The sequence below is a fragment of the Sinocyclocheilus grahami genome, unplaced genomic scaffold, assembly GCF_001515645.1.
Source record: "Sinocyclocheilus grahami isolate Dianchi unplaced genomic scaffold, SAMN03320097.WGS_v1.1 scaffold340.1, whole genome shotgun sequence".
Taxonomy (NCBI): Eukaryota; Metazoa; Chordata; class Actinopteri; order Cypriniformes; family Cyprinidae; genus Sinocyclocheilus; species Sinocyclocheilus grahami.
Window position 1 is genome coordinate 12,232 of NW_015505519.1, and position 18,925 is coordinate 31,156.

The 18,925-nt window shown below is 39.6% G+C and overlaps 1 protein-coding gene across 1 annotated transcript in view; it reads left to right on the forward strand.

Annotated features, from left to right (window-relative positions):
- LOC107603086 (protein FAM184A-like) overlaps positions 1-18,925 on the forward strand; it is an 83,633-nt gene that overhangs the window by 6,079 nt on the left and 58,629 nt on the right. The window contains exons 4-5 of the mRNA XM_016295786.1: positions 1,301-1,451; positions 13,399-13,611. Of these exons, the coding sequence (XP_016151272.1) occupies positions 1,301-1,451; positions 13,399-13,611 (364 nt within the window). The remainder of the gene's footprint in view (positions 1-1,300; positions 1,452-13,398; positions 13,612-18,925) is intronic.

The window sequence follows — 18,925 nt, forward strand, 5'->3', positions numbered from 1 at the left end:
ATACAGTATATATATATATATATATATATATATATATGTATGTGTGTGTGTGTGTGTGTGTGTGTGTGAGAGAGATAAGGGATAGTATAGTAGTATTTATATAGTAAATAAATTAGTAAATAAATGCTCTTCTGCAGTGTATTATCAATTAGAGATTTTTGCCATCATAAACGAACAGATAGATCAGCATGTGTATTTTTATTTATTTTTTTAAATCCGGCGGCTTTCAAGGTGCACAACTCTCATTACAGCTTCCATTTCCTCTTAAGCAGCAATTAAGACGAATTTCACACCTTTAAAAGGTTTCGCAGTGTGTCCAAGTGTGTGAGGTACTCCGCACTGACAGCTATTTGGGCACTTTTAGAACAGTCTGCAGCACAGACTTTATAATCATGAATTTAAGCCCTGCGCCGCACTCTCATGACGTCCTGCAATTACACCTCATAATGTGTCAGTTAACCTCTTCTGTGACCTCCACTGCTGTGGAGCAGAGAAATGCAGGTGCATTAAAACATCCCTTATCTCTCTCACACACACACACACACACATATATATATATATATATATATATATATATATATACTGTATATACAGTATATATATATATATATATATATATATATATGTATGTGTGTGTGTGTGTGAGAGAGATAAGGGATAAGATAGTATAGTAGTATTTATATAGTAAATAAATTAGTAAATAAATGCTCTTCTGCAGTGTATTATCAATTAGAGATTTTTGCCATCATAAACGAACAGATAGATCAGCATGTGTATTTTTATTTATTTTTTTAAATCCGGCGGCTTTCAAGGTACACAACTCTCATTACAGCTTCCATTTCCTCTTAAGCAGCAATTAAGACGAATTTCACACCTTTAAAAGGTTTCGCAGTGTGTCCAAGTGTGTGAGGTACTCCGCACTGACAGCTATTTGGGCACTTTTAGAACAGTCTGCAGCACAGACTTTATAATCATGAATTTAAGCCCTGCGCCGCACTCTCATGACGTCCTGCAATTACACCTCATAATGTGTCAGTTAACCTCTTCTGTGACCTCCACTGCTGTGGAGCAGAGAAATGCAGGTGCATTAAAATATCTGCGGCTCATTTAGCAGCCATTAATGATCAACGGACCACTGACCCAGTATTCATGTATTTTAATATTTATATGTGTGCAGCTGCAGAAACCAATTGTGTCTTGTTTTTATCGGATTTGTGTCAAAAGGTCTCGGCAAAAATGTAGTTTATGTATAAGCACAAAACAGTACGATCATTATTTTGTGTCTTTGTGTTGTCCACAGGCAAGAGTGTAAGAAACTGCGTGAGGAGCTGCGTGAAGAGCATGAGGAGAATAAAAGGTCAGCGCTCACGCAGCTGGCACAGAATAAAGATCAGGAGATGTGCTCTGCCAGAGAGAGCTGGCAGAGGAAGGTGGAGGACCTTCTAGAGCAGGTCAGAAACACATTCATGCAAGACTTTATAATCATGAATTTAAGCCCTGCGCCGCACTCTCATGACGTCCTGCAATTACACCTCATAATGTGTCAGTTAACCTCTTCTGTGACCTCCACTGCTGTGGAGCAGAGAAATGCAGGTGCATTAAAATATCTGCGGCTCATTTAGCAGCCATTAATGATCAACGGACCACTGACCCAGTATTCATGTATTTTAATATTTAAATGTGTGCAACTGCAGAAACCAATTGTGTCTTGTTTTTATCGGATTTGTGTCAAAAGGTCTCGGCAAAAATGTAGTTTATGTATAAGCACAAAACAGTACGATCATTATTTTGTGTCTTTGTGTGTGTGTCCACAGGCAAGAGTGTAAGAAACTGCGTGAGGAGCTGCGTGAAGAGCATGAGGAGAATAAAAGGTCAGCGCTCACGCAGCTGGCACAGAATAAAGATCAGGAGATGTGCTCTGCCAGAGAGAGCTGGCAGAGGAAGGTGGAGGACCTTCTAGAGCAGGTCAGAAACACATTCATGCAACTACTGTACTAACACTGCAAACAGTTCTTATGTTGAGACCATCCTGTGGGGGTCTGATTGGTGCTGTGAAATCGGTTAATTAGTTGAGAGCAATTCATTTTATTCATGTGAATAATTAAATACAGCTCTACAAAAAGCACAAAGCAAAAATGTCAAAATTAGATAAAATTGGATTTGTATTTTAATGTGTGCTTAATAATTGCATTTTCAGTTTTAGTACTTTTTTATTGTCTATGTTTTTTTTTAATTGATTGAATCCAGAGGCAACACTTTGCTTTCAATATGATTTTATCAATATACTGTATATCATCTTAATTTATCATCACAATTCAGTTATGTCATCGTTCATTCATTTTATATATACATCCACATTTAGGCATTTTCTTGTTGATTTTTCTCAACTTTTTATGAATATTGCAAATTATTATTGAATGGCACAATTGGGCCCCCAGAATCACAGTTTGCATACTTCTTCAAAGTACAGAAAATAAATACACTACTATTCAAAAGTTTTGGGGCTAGTATATATATTTTAAAAAATAATAATAATAAATTCATGCTTTATTCAGCAAATACATTATATTTATCAAAAGTGACAGTATTTGTCACTTTTTTAAAGTGACTTTTATAATGTTACAAAACATTTCCTTTTGCACAAAAATATTAAGGAGCACAATTTTTTTCAACACTGATAATAATACAAATCAGCATATTAGAACGATTTCTAAATGATTACTAAAGGAGGTTTCTAAATGAGCTGCTGAAAATTCTGCTTAATTATTATATGTAGTTATAAATGACAAAATTACATTTTAAAATATATCAAAGTATAAACAAGTTGTTTTAAATTTTGTAATATTATTTCAATCAAATGCAGCCTTGGTGAGTGTAAGAGACATCAAAAACAATACAAAATCTTACCGAGCCCAAACTTTTGAACGGTAGTGTACTTTTAAGCAAGGGTAACAAGCAAACCTCCAATTGGTTGAGCATCCTGCCCTGACCAACACAGCAACACTGACCGATTATTTAAATCCGTGTCGGTGCTATGTGTTTATGTGACCAATGGCAGGTGGGAGGATTGTTCAGAAAACCTCACATTATTTTTTGCATTTCTGTTTGTTGAAGCCTGTGGCAGAGAAATTGCACAGTTCATCTTAACAGTAGCAAAAGACTACATGTAAACCCACAGTAAGCCAGACAAACAAGTCAATATAGGGAATACATGATTTAATAAACTGCAAACCCCAAAGACACTCTTTTAACGGATAAAAGCATCAGTCAAATACAACAGTAGTTGAAAATCCACCGCTCATCCTCACTTTAATATTACCAGATATTGCAGATGTATCCTTGGGTTCCCCTCTGTGCATTTTTCATATGCTGAACCCTCATGTCTGCTGACTTTGTTACTATTGCATTTATACTGTACAGACAGCAACCACACACAGTTTTCTGTAATCAAATCAGGCCCAAAAACAATACAAAATCATATTCAGCTTTTCAACTATTTACAGCAGTGCATGATTTGATTTATTCTAAAAAAAAAAGTATGACCCTGAAACCAAAAGTTGTTTTACCAAACTCATTTAGAACTGCTTTTTCATTCATGAAGGTCTCAGTTATTTCAGATGGAAGTAGAGGATTGGGTTTTGTACATGATATGGCCATGGTGAATGAATTGTGCAAGTTATTTTCAAAAATGATCAGTGCATTAATTGAACATCCACTTTTTTGAAAAGCCAATGGAGTTAGTATACCAAACACGTACTTCTGACTATTGTCATTGGACTTTCAAAGGGTATGCAGTAAACCCAATCTTGCATATAATATTGGATGAATAATATGCAATTTGGGATTTATCCTAGTCAGTAATCATTTCTACGACTAGTACAATGTGTACCACCGCAATTTGTATTGCTGATATTACATTATTTAATCTATCTCATATGATTTCAGGTTTGTGGTGGCTATAATCAAAGACACATTGTAACTTACAATTCAGTTGATTTGCTTTTAAACTGCGGGTCATGTGATACACTCACCAATCAGAAATTCTCTAGATGCCTATAATGATCATTTTCAGCTTTAATCACAAGATTATGACAAAAGCCAGCAGTTCAGCCTTGCTTCAGTATAGTCATTAGCTCCATTCAGTCACCTCCTGGTGTCTGGACTTTGTTTTATAGCTAATTATTTTGCCATGGTCTACTTGTCTTTGTCTAGAGTAGTGAAAAAGAATATTACAGATGGAAAAAAGAAAACAGACTGAAAAATGACACAGTGGTGGAAGCATTTCAGATTCTCTGTTTGAGACCGTATGCAAGTTCCTATTCAAAATCCACTTAAAACCCCAAGGGACCTCAGCAAGCAATGCTAACGTTTTTTTCTCATGACAGAGCATAACGTACTTGGTTACTAACGTAACCTCGGTTCCCTGAGATACGGGAACAAGTACTGCGTCTTGCTAGACACATATGGGAAAAAGCCTTTTTTCTCCTGAACTGAAGCCTTTTTTCTTTCACGCAGTGAAACTGCATGGCCATTGGTTCGTGCAGTGTATTAAAAACGAACCAATGGCTAGGCAGCGGAGCTGCACGAGCCTATGGCGACGAAGCCCGCCAAAGCCGGCAAGAATGGGCAGGGCATCTGGTTATATAAGTGGGTGTTCACCCCAGGATTCTCAGGTTACTTCGACTGAAGCGACAACTGAGTTGTGCAGCTACATAGCACGGCTAGCAAGGCAGTACTCGTTCCCGTATCTCAGGGAACCGAGGTTACATTAGTAACCGAATACATTCCCTTTCAGTACTACACTCGTACTGCGTCTTGCTAGACGCATATGGGAACACAGTACAGTCACGCCATGCTAATATATTGGAACGACTGAAAGTATCAAACTTCCATAAGCAACCAATGCCCATAGAGAAGTTAACAACAACCCAAGGCTAAGACGGGCTGAGCTTCCTGAGGTCACACTCTGCCTGGTTAATCATTCCAGAGTACTCCTGTAACTTCGACAGCCAGGGGTCGAGAGCTAACAGGTGAACTAATGCCAGAGAGATTGAGCGTGATACGACCAAGGGCTCTCTGCCAGATCGGTTTACGCAGCGCATGTCACTTCAAGCGGAAAGGACCCTGGCCAGCAAGGCCGGGACTTCCAGGTTAAAAAACCTTGTGAATGGGGACGGTGAGGCCCAGCCGGCTGCCTCACAAATATCCGCTATGGACACACCACTGGACCATGCCCAAGACGAGGCGATGCCTCTAGTCGAGTGGGCCCGTACTCCAATGGGGCATTGAAGGCCCAAAGAAGAGTACACTAGAGAGATGGAGTCTACTATCCATCTAGAGAGTCTTTACTTCGTTACCGGAAACCCTTTGGTGCAGTTACCGAAGCTGACAAAGAGTTGTTCTGACCACCTACCGGAAACCCTTTGGTGCAGTTACCGAAGCTGACAAAGAGTTGTTCTGACCACCTATATCGCTCTGGGAGGCTCGAAGGCTCCCGTCGAGCAGCCAGAGGTGCAGGGCCCATAGGTCGGGGCGAGGATGCCATATTGTCCCGTTCGCTTGAGAGAGGAGATCCTGTCTCAGCGGAACAGGCCAAGAGGCCAGTATCAACAGCTGAGCTGAGCTGGTTCATCCAAAGGAGGGCCACCAGGAGAACCTTGTGTTTTTGTTCCCTTAATCGCCTGATTACCTGTGGGATCAGAGCGATCGGGGGGAAAAGCATAAAGAAGGAGGTTGGGCCAATCGTGAGCCAACACGTCCCTGGTCTTTGAGAAATAAATTGGGCAGTGAGAGTTGTCTTCTGAGGCGAAGTGGTCCACCTCGGCCTCACCGAAGATCTCCCAGAAGATCTCTCCAGAACCGTCTGCAGATGGAGTGTCCACTCTCCTGAGGGGACATTGCTCCTTGATAGCATTGTCCGCTCCTTGGTTCAATTTGCTTGGTTTATGCGCTGCTCTCAGCGAGCGTAGGTTGAGTTGAGCCCATTCCAGGAAGCGCTGTACCAGAGTGAAGAGACGCTTCGAGGAGAGGCCTCCCTGGCGATTTATGTAGTCACCACAGACATGTTGTCCAATCAAATTAGCACATGGTGTCCTTTTAGGACTGGCAGGATGAACTGACAGGCTCGACATACTGCTAGCATTTCCAGACAGTTGATGTAGAAGCTTTTTTCCGCCTTCGACCAATGGCCGAAAGGCGGTATGCCCTCGCATAGCGCCCCCCAACCTGAGTTGGAGGTGTCTGTCGTGACAACTGTCCTTCTGCAAACCATCCCCGTGGCGACGCCCTGTTCCATCCAGCGGGAGTTCTTCTAGGGGGCCAGGGCTGTTACACAGGCCTGACTCACCCTGATCTGCAGGTGTCCGTGATGCCATGCATGGGATGGAAACCGTGCCTGGAATCAGAGGTGCAGGGCCCATAGGTCAGGCCGAGGATGCCATATTGTCCCGTTCGCTTGAGAGAGGAGATCCTGTCTCAGCGGAACAGGCTAAGGGGCCGGTATCAACAGCTGAGTTAGCTCTGATAGCCACAGCTAGTTCATCCGAAGAGGGGCCACCAGGAGAACCTTGCGTTTTTGTTCCCTTACACAGGCCTGACTCACCTGATCTGCAGGCGTCCATGACGCCACGCGTGGGATGGAACCCGTGGTTTCAACCAGCACTAAAGTTTTTTTTTAAGAATTTGCGCAAGGATCTGTTTCAGTGTAATCATCCTGAACGACCTTTTCATGAGAGCGTGATTCAGTGTCTGAGATCGAGGATGGGCCGGAGGCCACCATCTTTTTTGGGGAACTGCTGTAGAAGCCTGACTCGCTCTGGGCTGGAGGAACAATTTCCACGGCTCCTTTTGCCAGCAGATTCATCATCTCTGAGCGCTTGTGAGTAATGGAAGAGGAAGTTTGCTCTCTTTTTGAAAATGTTTGTGTTTTATTTTTCCTGCTATTACAGCGGCTGAATGCTTGGGTGCATAAACGGACCCGTTGTTTGCAAAAAACACATTTCCCTCTGCACCCGGAGTTGAACGGGGTGTCAAGAAGTCTAAGAGAGGCTGCTTGAGGGGCGGTCCATCCATAACAAGACCTAACCCCGTCCTCTTCCTGTCTCACAGATCAGGATGACGCCTGAGGCGCCGGGTCCAACGCAATCTTGGGTCGGGGTCCCTGGCGCTTAGGAAGTGGGTAGCGTTTGGCCGAGCGAGAGCGTCCCCGCGGCTGCTGCACCTTAGCGGGCTGAACAGGCGGGGGCGGCAGGTGCTGGCTTCATGGGGTGCTGAGTCGGCTCAGACTTAGGGCGAGCAGAGGCAGCAGCAGAGCTGTAGCGCTTAGGCAGGAAATGTCACATAGTTTGGGACGATTTCTGTGCCTCCGTGAAGCGCTCGGCGAATCCTTCGACCGCCGGGCCGAAGAGACCTTTGGGAAAGACTGGAGCATCGAGGAAGGGGACCTTAACCGCGTCCTTGATCTCTGTTAGCTTCAGCCACAAATGGTGCTCGAGCACCACAAGGCTGGCCATCGATCTCCCGATCGCCTTAGCGGTTGTCTTGGTGGCGCGCAGAGCCAGGTCGGTTGAGCTCCTCAGCTCCCTGAGGGTCGTGGGTTCCAGGCCAGACTCATCGGAGGATGCAAGGATCTTGGCCTGAAAGACCTGGAGGACCGCCATTGAATGTAGCGCCGAAGCCGCCTCTCCAGCTGAAGTGTAGGCGCATACAGCGAGAGCTGAAGTGGTCCTACACGGCTTGGACGGGTGAGTGGCCATTGCTCTCCAGCCGATGGCTGTGGGCGGGCAGAGGTTCATCTAGGGGAGGTGGCTTATCGTACCTTTTTCTACAGTGCCGTCGATGGAAGTGAGGGCAGATGAAGAAGCAGTACAGAGGCGGGCAGAGAAAGGAGCGCGCCACGATCTGGTGAGCTCGTCATGGAACTCCGGGAACCACTCATCCAGACGGCCGAGGGAGGGCTCCTCTGGCGGAGACCACTCTAAACCCAGCTCTTCAACCGCTTTGGAGAGGATACGGAGAAGCTTGGCATCCATCCCATCTTTGGTGGTGCTGGGCGCGGAAGATGGTGAAGGGGTGGGGTCAGTCACCGAGCCTAACAGCTCCTCTGCATCCGATGCTGCCAATGACATGCTGTCATCAAGCAGCTCGTCCTCACTTCCCCCAAATGAGATCAGGTCGTTCGCACCAGCAGAGGGACGCTGATCAGACTGGGAGAAAAGGATGGGAGAATACTCTCTCTGGGGTGAGAACAAGGCACGCGGGATCTGGGCCGATGTGGACTTATTTGCAACCGGTCGCTCTAGTCCTCTGCCCCAATGTTTTTTCCTCACAGGTCTCTGGGTGGAAGAAAACGGGAGAGCGCGAGGGGCGGAGTCGCTCTCTGAAAAGAAAGCGATCCGTGAGTGGAGAGAGGCGAGACTGAAGTTCTCACAATGGGAACAAATAGCTCCCGTGAGCGTAGCTTCCGCATGGGATTTCCCCAAGCAGGAAACGCACTCCATGTGGCCATCATTGGCGTGCAGGGGAGACCCGCACAAACCGCAGTATTAACCATGGCATTTGCAACAACGCCAAGCTCTTTTAGTAGCTCTTTTAGTATTGCCGGATGGTGGCAGGGAAAATGGACCGGAACTGCTGCGTCGCTGAAGCGGCGGAGAAGCAGGTCAGCCGTGCTGAGAGGTCCCGATTCCAGCTGCAAATGCGTGTCAACGGCGAGTGGCTTCGGATCAGCGTAGAGACGTAGAGTCGTCGCTGAAGGAGAAGAAATCTGAGAATCCTGTGGCGAACGTCCGCTTATATAGCCAGATGCCCTGCCCATTCTGGCGGGCTTTGGCAGGCTTTGGCGGGCTTCGTCGCCATAGGCTCGTGCAGCTCCGCTGCCTAGCCATTGGTTCGTTTTTAATACACTGCTCGAACCAATGGCCGTGCAGTTTCACTGCGTGAATGAAAAAAGTCTTCAGTTCAGGAGAAAAAAGACTTTTTCCCATATGCGTCTAGCAAGATGCAGTACGAGTGTAGTATCGAAAGGGAACTCTTCCAGCACCGTTTAAGAAATGCATGTTATTAATGCATCAAATCATGAGGTGTATTGAGAAGAGGTATGCTATTACATTGCTAAGCATTCGATCTTGTGGTTTTTGCATCACTAGAGATGAGAATATCAGAGAGCCAAGAACAGAACACCATAGCAACCACATAGAAACATCACAACAGCATCTTAGCAATATGGTAGTAAGCTTTATATTGACAAGCACCATTTCTATTGAAATTAATGTTTCATGTTAGTCCATGTCTTTTATTATGACAACATTCCTGTTCACAATTATTATTATTTTTAATTGTATTATTTTTATTTAATTTTAATCTATATTTTATTTATCATTATATTCATATTACTCATTTTATTTTTATTTATTAAAAAAATATATTTATTTTAATTACATTTTAATCTGTCATTGCTGATCACTTTTGGGGAAATGTAACGAGTTACAATATTGTGTATTTCAATTATTTATATGGAAATTAACTTACTTTTTTTCTCTCATGTCAACTGGCTCTCTTCTCCAGAGTGGGAGTGTGGTACTTGGCTTGCTGTCAATTTTTATATTAGAAATGCTATTTTTTGCTGTGAACAAGTGATTTGTGCCAAATTAGTTTGCATACTTTTTTTTATTGCAGATCGCAGGAGACATTGTTTCACACACCTCAGGTGTGTGTGTGTGTGTGTGTCTTTGCAGAGACGTCCTCAGCCTCACCCATCAGCACTCTCTAGTGCACTACATGCATCAGAGTGGAGCACTTTAAAAAAATATATTTATTTTAATTACATTTTAATCTGTCATTGCTGATCACTTTTGGGGAAATGTAACGAGTTACAATATTGTGTATTTCAATTATTTATATGGAAATTAACTTACTTTTTTTCTCTCATGTCAACTGGCTCTCTTCTCCAGAGTGGGAGTGTGGTACTTGGCTTGCTGTCAATTTTTATATTAGAAATGCTATTTTTTGCTGTGAACAAGTGATTTGTGCCAAATTAGTTTGCATACTTTTTTTTATTGCAGATCGCAGGAGACATTGTTTCACACACCTCAGGTGTGTGTGTGTGTGTGTCTTTTATGCATCCAAATGTTACACAAATGTCTTTTTTTGTGGTTTTAATTTAAATAGATTTATGGCATCTGTACCTGTGGGGTCAAGGCTGGAAAAATGGCTACTTTGAGTCTCAAATTCAGTTATTTTTTCCACTAAAAATAATTATACAATACAAATGGATTCAACTCACTCAGATGTAGTTTATTTTACCAGCTGTATTTTGCCAATTTAAAAACACACTTATTTGGTCAGGTGATTATTGCTTGCAGCACGTTACCCCTTTTGTAATTTTCAGCTTCATTACATAATTTGTCTGCTTTCATCATCATAAACTTTGTTGTTTTATTTACTTGTATATGTGTATTGAGTGTTCGGCAGGCAACCGAGACCTCTTTCTTTCTCAGAGCTCTAAATGTGTCAGAGCAAGTCTTACTGCAGTGGCAGGATCTGTAGAGCTGATTGGAGAAGCGATTACAGCCACTGCAGAGACGTCCTCAGCCTCACCCATCAGCACTCTCTAGTGCACTACATGCATCAGAGTGGAGCACCAGACCTCCACGCACTGCTTGTATCTGTTCACATTATATTTAGTGGTGCTTGCTGAGAATCACAATGAAATAGAAGTAGCGACAAATCTATTCTTACATACCGTGACTTACAATCCAAGGAAATAAAGTAATATAAACTGAGATTTGTTTTTTCATCAGTTTTTGAATAGATGGAGGAATATCTGAATAAAAGCTTGAGGTTGATTGTAAGAAAGGGGTGGAGTTTAAGCGAATAAAAAAAACACTATTAAAGTTTTTTTTTTTAGTTTTGTTTGAGTGAAGAATAGTAAGGTATTTTTTTTACAAGAAAATACAGTTTCAGTCTTTGTACTTCAAAATGTCACATTTAATTCAATGTGTAATTTTTCTTTGTAAAAGTGAAACTTTTAAAATTGTTTGAGTAAAAGGTGTAGTTTCAGTTCAGTTTTGTATTTAGCAGGTCTAAATGTGAGTTTATGGCCAATTTTTAGCAATTTTGTTGTGTGCTTTTGTCTTTTTTTATTCATATGTATTACTACTATTTAGGTTTTATTTTATTTTGTTTGCGCCACCAGAGAGAAGTCTGTCGTTTCATTGGAAGATTGTGCTATAAAATTTTGACATAAATATGTGGTCAAGAGAAATGTTAAACAATGAGATTAAAACAATGCACAATAAGAAAACATTTAGAAAATAAGGTAAATTTTCATTTCATGTTGAGTTTTCAACTGTTAGACCAGATGTGCGCAAAGTTTAAGACAAAGAGGCAAACTTATTGTACTTGAGGGTCGTGGGCCAAAAATAAATACTGCATTATATTATATTAAATGTATTATATTTTAAACCAATTGAAATAACAGTTTTTTAAATGTTTAAATTTTAATAAGTTTAAATGCAAAAATAAAACTAAAAATATTAAAACAAAAATATAAATTAGAAATTATATGCTTTAATGCCATATTTTCGCCTATTTTTGTCCCCTTCATGGTTTGCCTGGTTGGGCCAAAAAATTTAAATAAAATAAAAAAACTTATTGCAAAGAGGACAGAAGGCTCAGATCTCGAGACCAGACCTTCTAAAAGCTCTTTTCATTTGAGGCAATGTAGAAATGTCCTGTTTTGGGGGCCCCTGGGGGCCCTTAACATGATTCAGCACTAAAATATCATAGCGACCTGGTGTAGGTTTTTTTTGACGACTAAAGTTATGACTTCAAGTTTTGCACTAGCAAGCTCTTTTCCCAATATCCTCAAATGTAAAAATCTAGTTTTAACATGACGACTTGCGTTCATCTTTTTGTTAGCGTCAGCGGCGCAGCGGCTGGGATATGAGCAGTGATATCCTGGGCATATTGGAACCACATCCAGCTGGCTTGAAAATGAAATTATTCGCTGATGCGCCGACAAGCGCAGCATCGTTTTATTGCCTTCGCAAGTCTCAAGTTGTTGGCGGGTACGACACGGAAAAACTCTCTCCCTGTCACCCTCCAGTCATGCGCGACTCCTCTAATGAGGCCAGCAGGCCGACGAGTGGGCCGAAGCCACTGAAACCTCCAGTTCTAACATATTGATTGGTGTGAGGAGAGCGTATCTGGCTCCGACGTCTGACTTCTCACCTCGTCCCAGACTGAGATTCAGTCCTTGTAGACATGGCTGCTAGACACACATTCGCACCCACATACTCAACTCCCGGCTCTATTCACAGAGGAAGACTAGAGCCAATGTGTGTTTGCAGTGCACTCGCAAGCCTGCTAACAGTTTGTGGAATATAGAAAATAGAAATGCTGTGACCGTGAAAATGAATGAAGATTTATCTCATCTTGTAGTCTCTATAAGGAGCATGTTTTACACAGTTTAGCTAATTAGTGGTGCTTGCAAAAGGAAGCATCACGATTACTATTGCTCATACTTAAAGGAATATTCAGGGTACAATATACGCTAAGCTTAATCGACCGAAAATGTAGCATAATGTTGATTACCACAGAAATAATTAAGATGCATCCCTCATTTTCTTAGAAAGAAAGAAAAAATTACTGTCCACTGAGACAACGTACAATGGAAGTGAATGGGGCCAGTGTTTGGAGGATTATGTATAAATGTAAAGCTTACAATTTTATAAAAAGCCCTTTATTTACATTCATTTTCCTGGCTTTAAATCTGTTTAAATTGTTGTTACTGTAAATCATTTTTACAGTTGTTTTAGCTTTTGGAATTAGCTTTTGTTTTTATATTTTTACTTCCTTTATTTTAATTTTTTTTTTAAGTTTAGTTTTAGGTTTATTTATTTACAGTTAGTAATTTTAGTGCTTCAACTTAAACCTCTAATTTCTCATCTCTAATTTTTGTTTAGTTTTTCCATCTAATTTTATATATTAATATATAATATTTCATTTAATCTTTATTTCAATAATTTAAGTTTCCTTTTTTTAAGTTTTAGTTAATGATAATAAACTTGCTTTTAATTGTTTTTCATGTTTTTTTTTCAATTATATTTTAACATTTACAGTTTTACCTCATTCACTTGCCATACTTTATTTTATTTTACTTTATTTGACTTTACTTTATTGAAGGACAAGTGGAATATCAATATTATTTCTCAAATTTGGTTGAGCTTAACTTGCGTTAAACCCTGAATAAGGTTTGTTTAAAGTTAATGGTTCATTGTTGGTTTTGTACAGTATTGCCGTTGTTTTGCTGTTTTTGAAGGGAGAATTTAATTTGCTTTCTTTTACCTGCAGAGTTGTTTCATTTATCAACCAGTGTCTCCTACTTCCTTTGTGCAGATTTCCTTGCTGAAACAGAGCCTGGAGATGCAGCTTTCCCAATCCCAGCATTCCCTGCAGCAGCTGCAGGCACAGTTCAGTCAGGAGCGAGAGCACCTGGGACAGCAGCTGCAGGAAATGGAGCTGGAGCATCAGCGCAGGGAGCAGCGGCTGCAGGAAGCCCACTGCTGCGCTATACAGGACATGCAGGAAGCCCGCCAGCACGACCTCAAGGTAACCACAACAAAACATAATCTCCCACCTGTCTCACGCAGAGAGACCGCACTGACCTGTATGCACGCTCTTATCTTTTCTTTTCACCTCCTAGCTCTCTGTTATTTGAGTTTTTATGACTGTGTTCCACATCCAGCTGACACAGAACAGCATACACCATTTACGTTAAGTGGATACTCTCCTAAATGATGAACGAAGGTCTTACGGGTTTGGAACAACACAAGGGTGAATAATTAATGGGTGAACTATCCCTTTAACAAACCATTAACTACGACTTTTGTCTCAATAAACTCCTTTAAAATTAATAGTCAGTAAGGTATTTGTTAAGTTTAGGTATTGGGTAGGATTAGGGATGTAGAATATGGTCATGCAAAATATGTGCTTTATAAGTACTAATAAGCAGCTAATATGTTAATAATAGGCATGCTAATAAGCAAGTTAATAGTGAGAATACTAAAGTGTTAATATTAATAATATTATTAGGTTCTTGTATTGTTATTTTTCATTATTTATTCCCATTTTATATATATATATATATATATATGTGGTGAGGCAGATCTGCCACAGATCCAGCCCTGCCCACAAGCTCATCTCTCAGGTCCTTCTCCTCCCTCTATCCTGGAATAACCTGCGCGCTCTCGGCTCTCCTGTCTGTGGGTTAGTAATGGCTGAGCGCTTGCTGTCACAGGCTGTAATGTCTGCTCTATCCAGTACCTGGCCCCTGACGACTCCAGCGGAGAGAAACTCTCACTCCGACTAGAAATGATTGCCTTGAGCTCGGCTGAAGTGGCTCCACACCGCAGGCCTGGAGATGGAGGCTGCGAGCAGGGATGGCGGGAGGAGACCGCTTGAATAACTGCTGATAAGTTGAGATTGACTCAACAAATGCAGCGTCAGTCAGAATCACAGGCTTCAGTTCACTGTTTTAAAAAGTAGTGGAAGCAGTCGGGCTGCACAGGCTTGGTGTGATTGCACTAAATGGAAAAGGCTTAGCTCATGAATATTAATTAGGTCATGGACACATCTTTTAATATGACCTGTTACTGATTTTTGATTATAATTAGTGAAGAGTAACAAAAATGAGTTTTCAGCTTTTACAGACCCAGGGACCCATTCATAAGATTCATAGATAGATAGATAGATAGATAGATAGATAGATAGATATATAGATGGGTAGATGGATGGATGGATGGATGGATGGATAGTTTTAATTATAACATTTACATTGTTACATTTACAGTATATACATACATTTGAAATGCAATATTAATCTGTTCAAATATTATGTATTTGTCTTTTCATGCAATATATGTAATATAAATGAAAATATATAAATATGAAATGCTTAAAACAAAAATTAGCTGAAGTTGAAGCATTTTATTATATCACTAATTTAAAAAAAACGGAACTAAACTAAAACTAAAATGAATATTTGTTTTAAAAATTACAAAAGCATATAGAAAAATGACTGGAAATTATCTAAAAAAAAAAGAAGAAAAGAAAAAGAAAACTGAAAATATAAAAATAAAAGCTCATTCAAAATATGACTAAATACTAATAATAAATAAATTATAGTATGTAAATAATACTAAAATAACACTGATGACAACCGATGGCGGTAAGCAGCAGACCCTAAAATAGCTGTAAAAAAATAAAAAAAAAAAAAATAAAAAAAAATATATATATATATATATATATATATATATATATATATATATACAATGTGTGTGTGTGTGTGTAATGAATAAAAATTGTGTAAATTCTTAACAATATTAACTATAATAAAATATATGATTACATATAATAGTAAAATATAATATATATTATAATACATTTTATAACAAATAAAAATAATAGTATTACATAAATTATATACAGTATGTATAACAGATGTATGATAATACAGAAGTATTTATTTGTTTGTTTGTTTAAAAAGAAAATTGTTATATTATATTATTATTATACTATAAATAACCAAAATGTGCAATCTCATCGCATCCACCATAACTGACGGCTGTGGTCAGAATTCTTGGGCATTTATTTGCTGGTTGAAATGGGCTCTAAAGTCGCAATGCCAGTGACTCGATTAACTGTTTATGTCAGCAAACTGCTGTCTAATGGATTTCATTGCTTCATGTCACAGCTGGTTTCTGGACACATTATGTGTGAAAACTACAACTGACCTCTATTACTGATATGCCCCACTGTCCAGGACAGGACCACACAGTATGAGTCTCGGCCACCAGCTGTCAATGGATGGAGAATGGAGGGAATTGGTTTATCTGCCAGTGATGCCATTAGGAAACATACACACAGAGGTTAACTGTTTTTGTTAACCCAGTTTGCCACAGAGACCTGCTGTTTTGTACTCTTATCTAATATCAAACTGCTAACCAGAATCCTAAATCAAAAAGCCTAACCTGATGTTTCAGTTATCCATATTGGCTTTGTGTTTGTAATTGATTTGTATCTTTTGCTATTTACTAATTTGTGTTTAAGCTGATAATTTTTTACTAGCACACTTATTACATGAACCCCCTTGAGCAACCTGATCTTAGTATAGTGAACCCTTGTGATGCTTCAACCTACAGCCTTTTGGTATAATACAAGATCTTTTACCATTGGGCTTATTTAGGGATTAGAATATTAATAAATATTTAATACTTTGCGGTTTTACCACTTTAATTATGAACAGATTATTTCCCCAAATTATTTCAAACTAAATAACTAAAGAAATATTTAAAGAAACTGTTAACTATACAATTAAATAGTTAATGAAAACATAAAAAACATTAAATGAATGAATGAATGAATTATTAAAACACCTAAATGATTTATTAAATGAACTATTATTAAATCACCTAAAAAAATTATGAATTGTATTTCATTTCAGCATTAGTTTAACTTTGAGTCATTCTTATCATTACATTTAAAAATTAAAATGTAAAAATAATGCTAAAATTAAATGCAATGGACATATAATAATTTGTTTGTATTTCATTTTAGCTTGAGTTTAATTCCATTAGTCAATTTTGTCATCGTAAAAAATTTAAAATGTAATGCTAAAATGAAATGCAACAGATATTTATGAATAAATTTACAAATTTGTTATGTTTTGTTAAATGTTTTTTGTTAACAGTTTTGTATTTCACATTTTATTTAATTATTTAATTTTAGTCGTTTGGCATATTTAATTAGATCTGTGAGCTAATTGGCTAAAAATCACTCATTTGACACAACATGGTTGACCCAGGATTTATCAGGTAAAATTAATGCGTGTGATTTCATATTTGGTTCTCATAATAATAATAATAATTGAATTTTCCCAGTCATCAGCGAATAATAAATCTGCATGTTTATCTCTAATTAATCTATGATATCTATTTTTCTATCTATATCTATTGTCAGTTCATTGTCAGAGAGTCATCATGGCGTGTTGGCTGTGGTTATAGACATATGAATAATTACCATATAATTGGTGCATAGTGGATATAAAAAAATCAGACACAGTAGTAATTTGTGCATGTTGATGAGTTTCCCAGCAGCACAGGCAGATGTGATAGAGCAAGTATAATTGCGGTATATGAGTTTTACCCAGTTGCCATGCCATTAAAATAAGCCTCTTCATGTCCTTGCTTCATTCATGTAATGAGTGGAGATCCAACAGAAGGCTTATGAAATCTCATTTAATAGCTTTCTGCTCCAGAGCACCACGCCTGAGGTAGACGTGCCGACACCAGGAGCCGATTTATTGACTTGTGTTTAATTATCATCAGCGGTTCAGTGTGATAATATCTCACACCAACCGCATCACCATCTCTCTCTGCTCACCAACGTCTCAATATTGAGCATTGCTCTTTTGAAGTCAGGCGGAGGAACGCTCCTCTGCTGCTAATGGGCTCAGCAGCACTGCAGAGGAGTGCTCAGAGACGATGAGCGTGCAGTTCCTCCGTCTGATATCCCGCTCTAACAGGCAAAAAGATCCAGCTCAGCTCCCTCCTGTAGCTTTTTGCTGATATCAAGCACTGCTTTTTACCCGGCCGGAAAGAACAGGCCAAAATCCTGCAGCTGCCACAGTAGGTAAAAACGCTTGTGTGTGCCCATCCCCGACCTGATGAGTCTCTGTGGCTAAAGGAGAAGAAATCTGAAGATACTTGGAAATTTCAGAGCTGCCTTTCACTGCCCTCTGTTTGCTCTTTTCGGATGTGACTCATCTATAGAAGCCCATTTCTGAGACGGAATAAAAAATAAATAAAAAGGTCATTGTGATGTTTTCATTTCACAAATTTGGGCTTTTTTCCTCGCAATATTAAAGTCCCCCTGTAGTGAAAATCAAGTTTTTTTATTTTGTTTATTTGTCTATGTGGTGTTTTTAATATGCTTTTAGGCGAACCATGTGCCAATCTATTAATCAACACCATTGCTGTGTATTTTCTCCTTAAAACTGTAGTTTCCCAAAGGCAGTCCCAGAAATGTGGTTTGAAACAGCCCTCGGTTTGCGTCACAAACCAATAACCAATCACGTCAAGGGATCGATTCCAATCACTAGCATGCAAAATATACCAATACCAGCACAAAACCAAATTAGAGCAAAAAAAACCATGAAGCTGTGGTTTAATGTGAATTTAGAACCGCTAACTTGCATTAAAACCCGTGGCCATAGACGTAATCTGTGGGTGGGACAGGTGGGACATGTCCCCACCACTTTTTGCCAGGGTCGATATTGTCCCTACCACTTTTTGAAAGTAATTGAAAAATATATTGCGGAAGGTAGGCTATGTATTAAAGGGAAAACAAGATCAACAAATCATTCTTCATAATCTAATTAGGGTGATAAAAAAATGTTTTGACTCCATATGCATGCATAACTCGTGCAGTGCAATAACGATGTGATTTGCAGCTGTCGCACTTTTCGTAATGTCATTAGGCTGTAGCATTTTATTTTAAAAATGGAGAGCTTCCTTGTGCTAAGTATAGGCCTGCCCTCTACTAAAGATTTTTCTAGTCAACTAGTCGCACGTTATATTAAATTGATTAATATAATAATATATTAATTATTAAATATATAATTTATAACGCCATACTTCAATATAGGCTATAGGCAGACCTATTAGGCTAGAGCCTATTCCGCGCTCAAGCTCGCGCATAAAGCAATTGCCTCAAAGCACCGGCAAAGTGATTCTGAACGTGTCAGGGGGAAAAGAAGACATTTGAATTATTTATTAATAAACTAGTGCTTTCTGAGTCGGTGTCGGGTGCAAAGATGAGGTTACCGAATGCCGACACTGACTCGCCATCTCCACATGGATGTGAC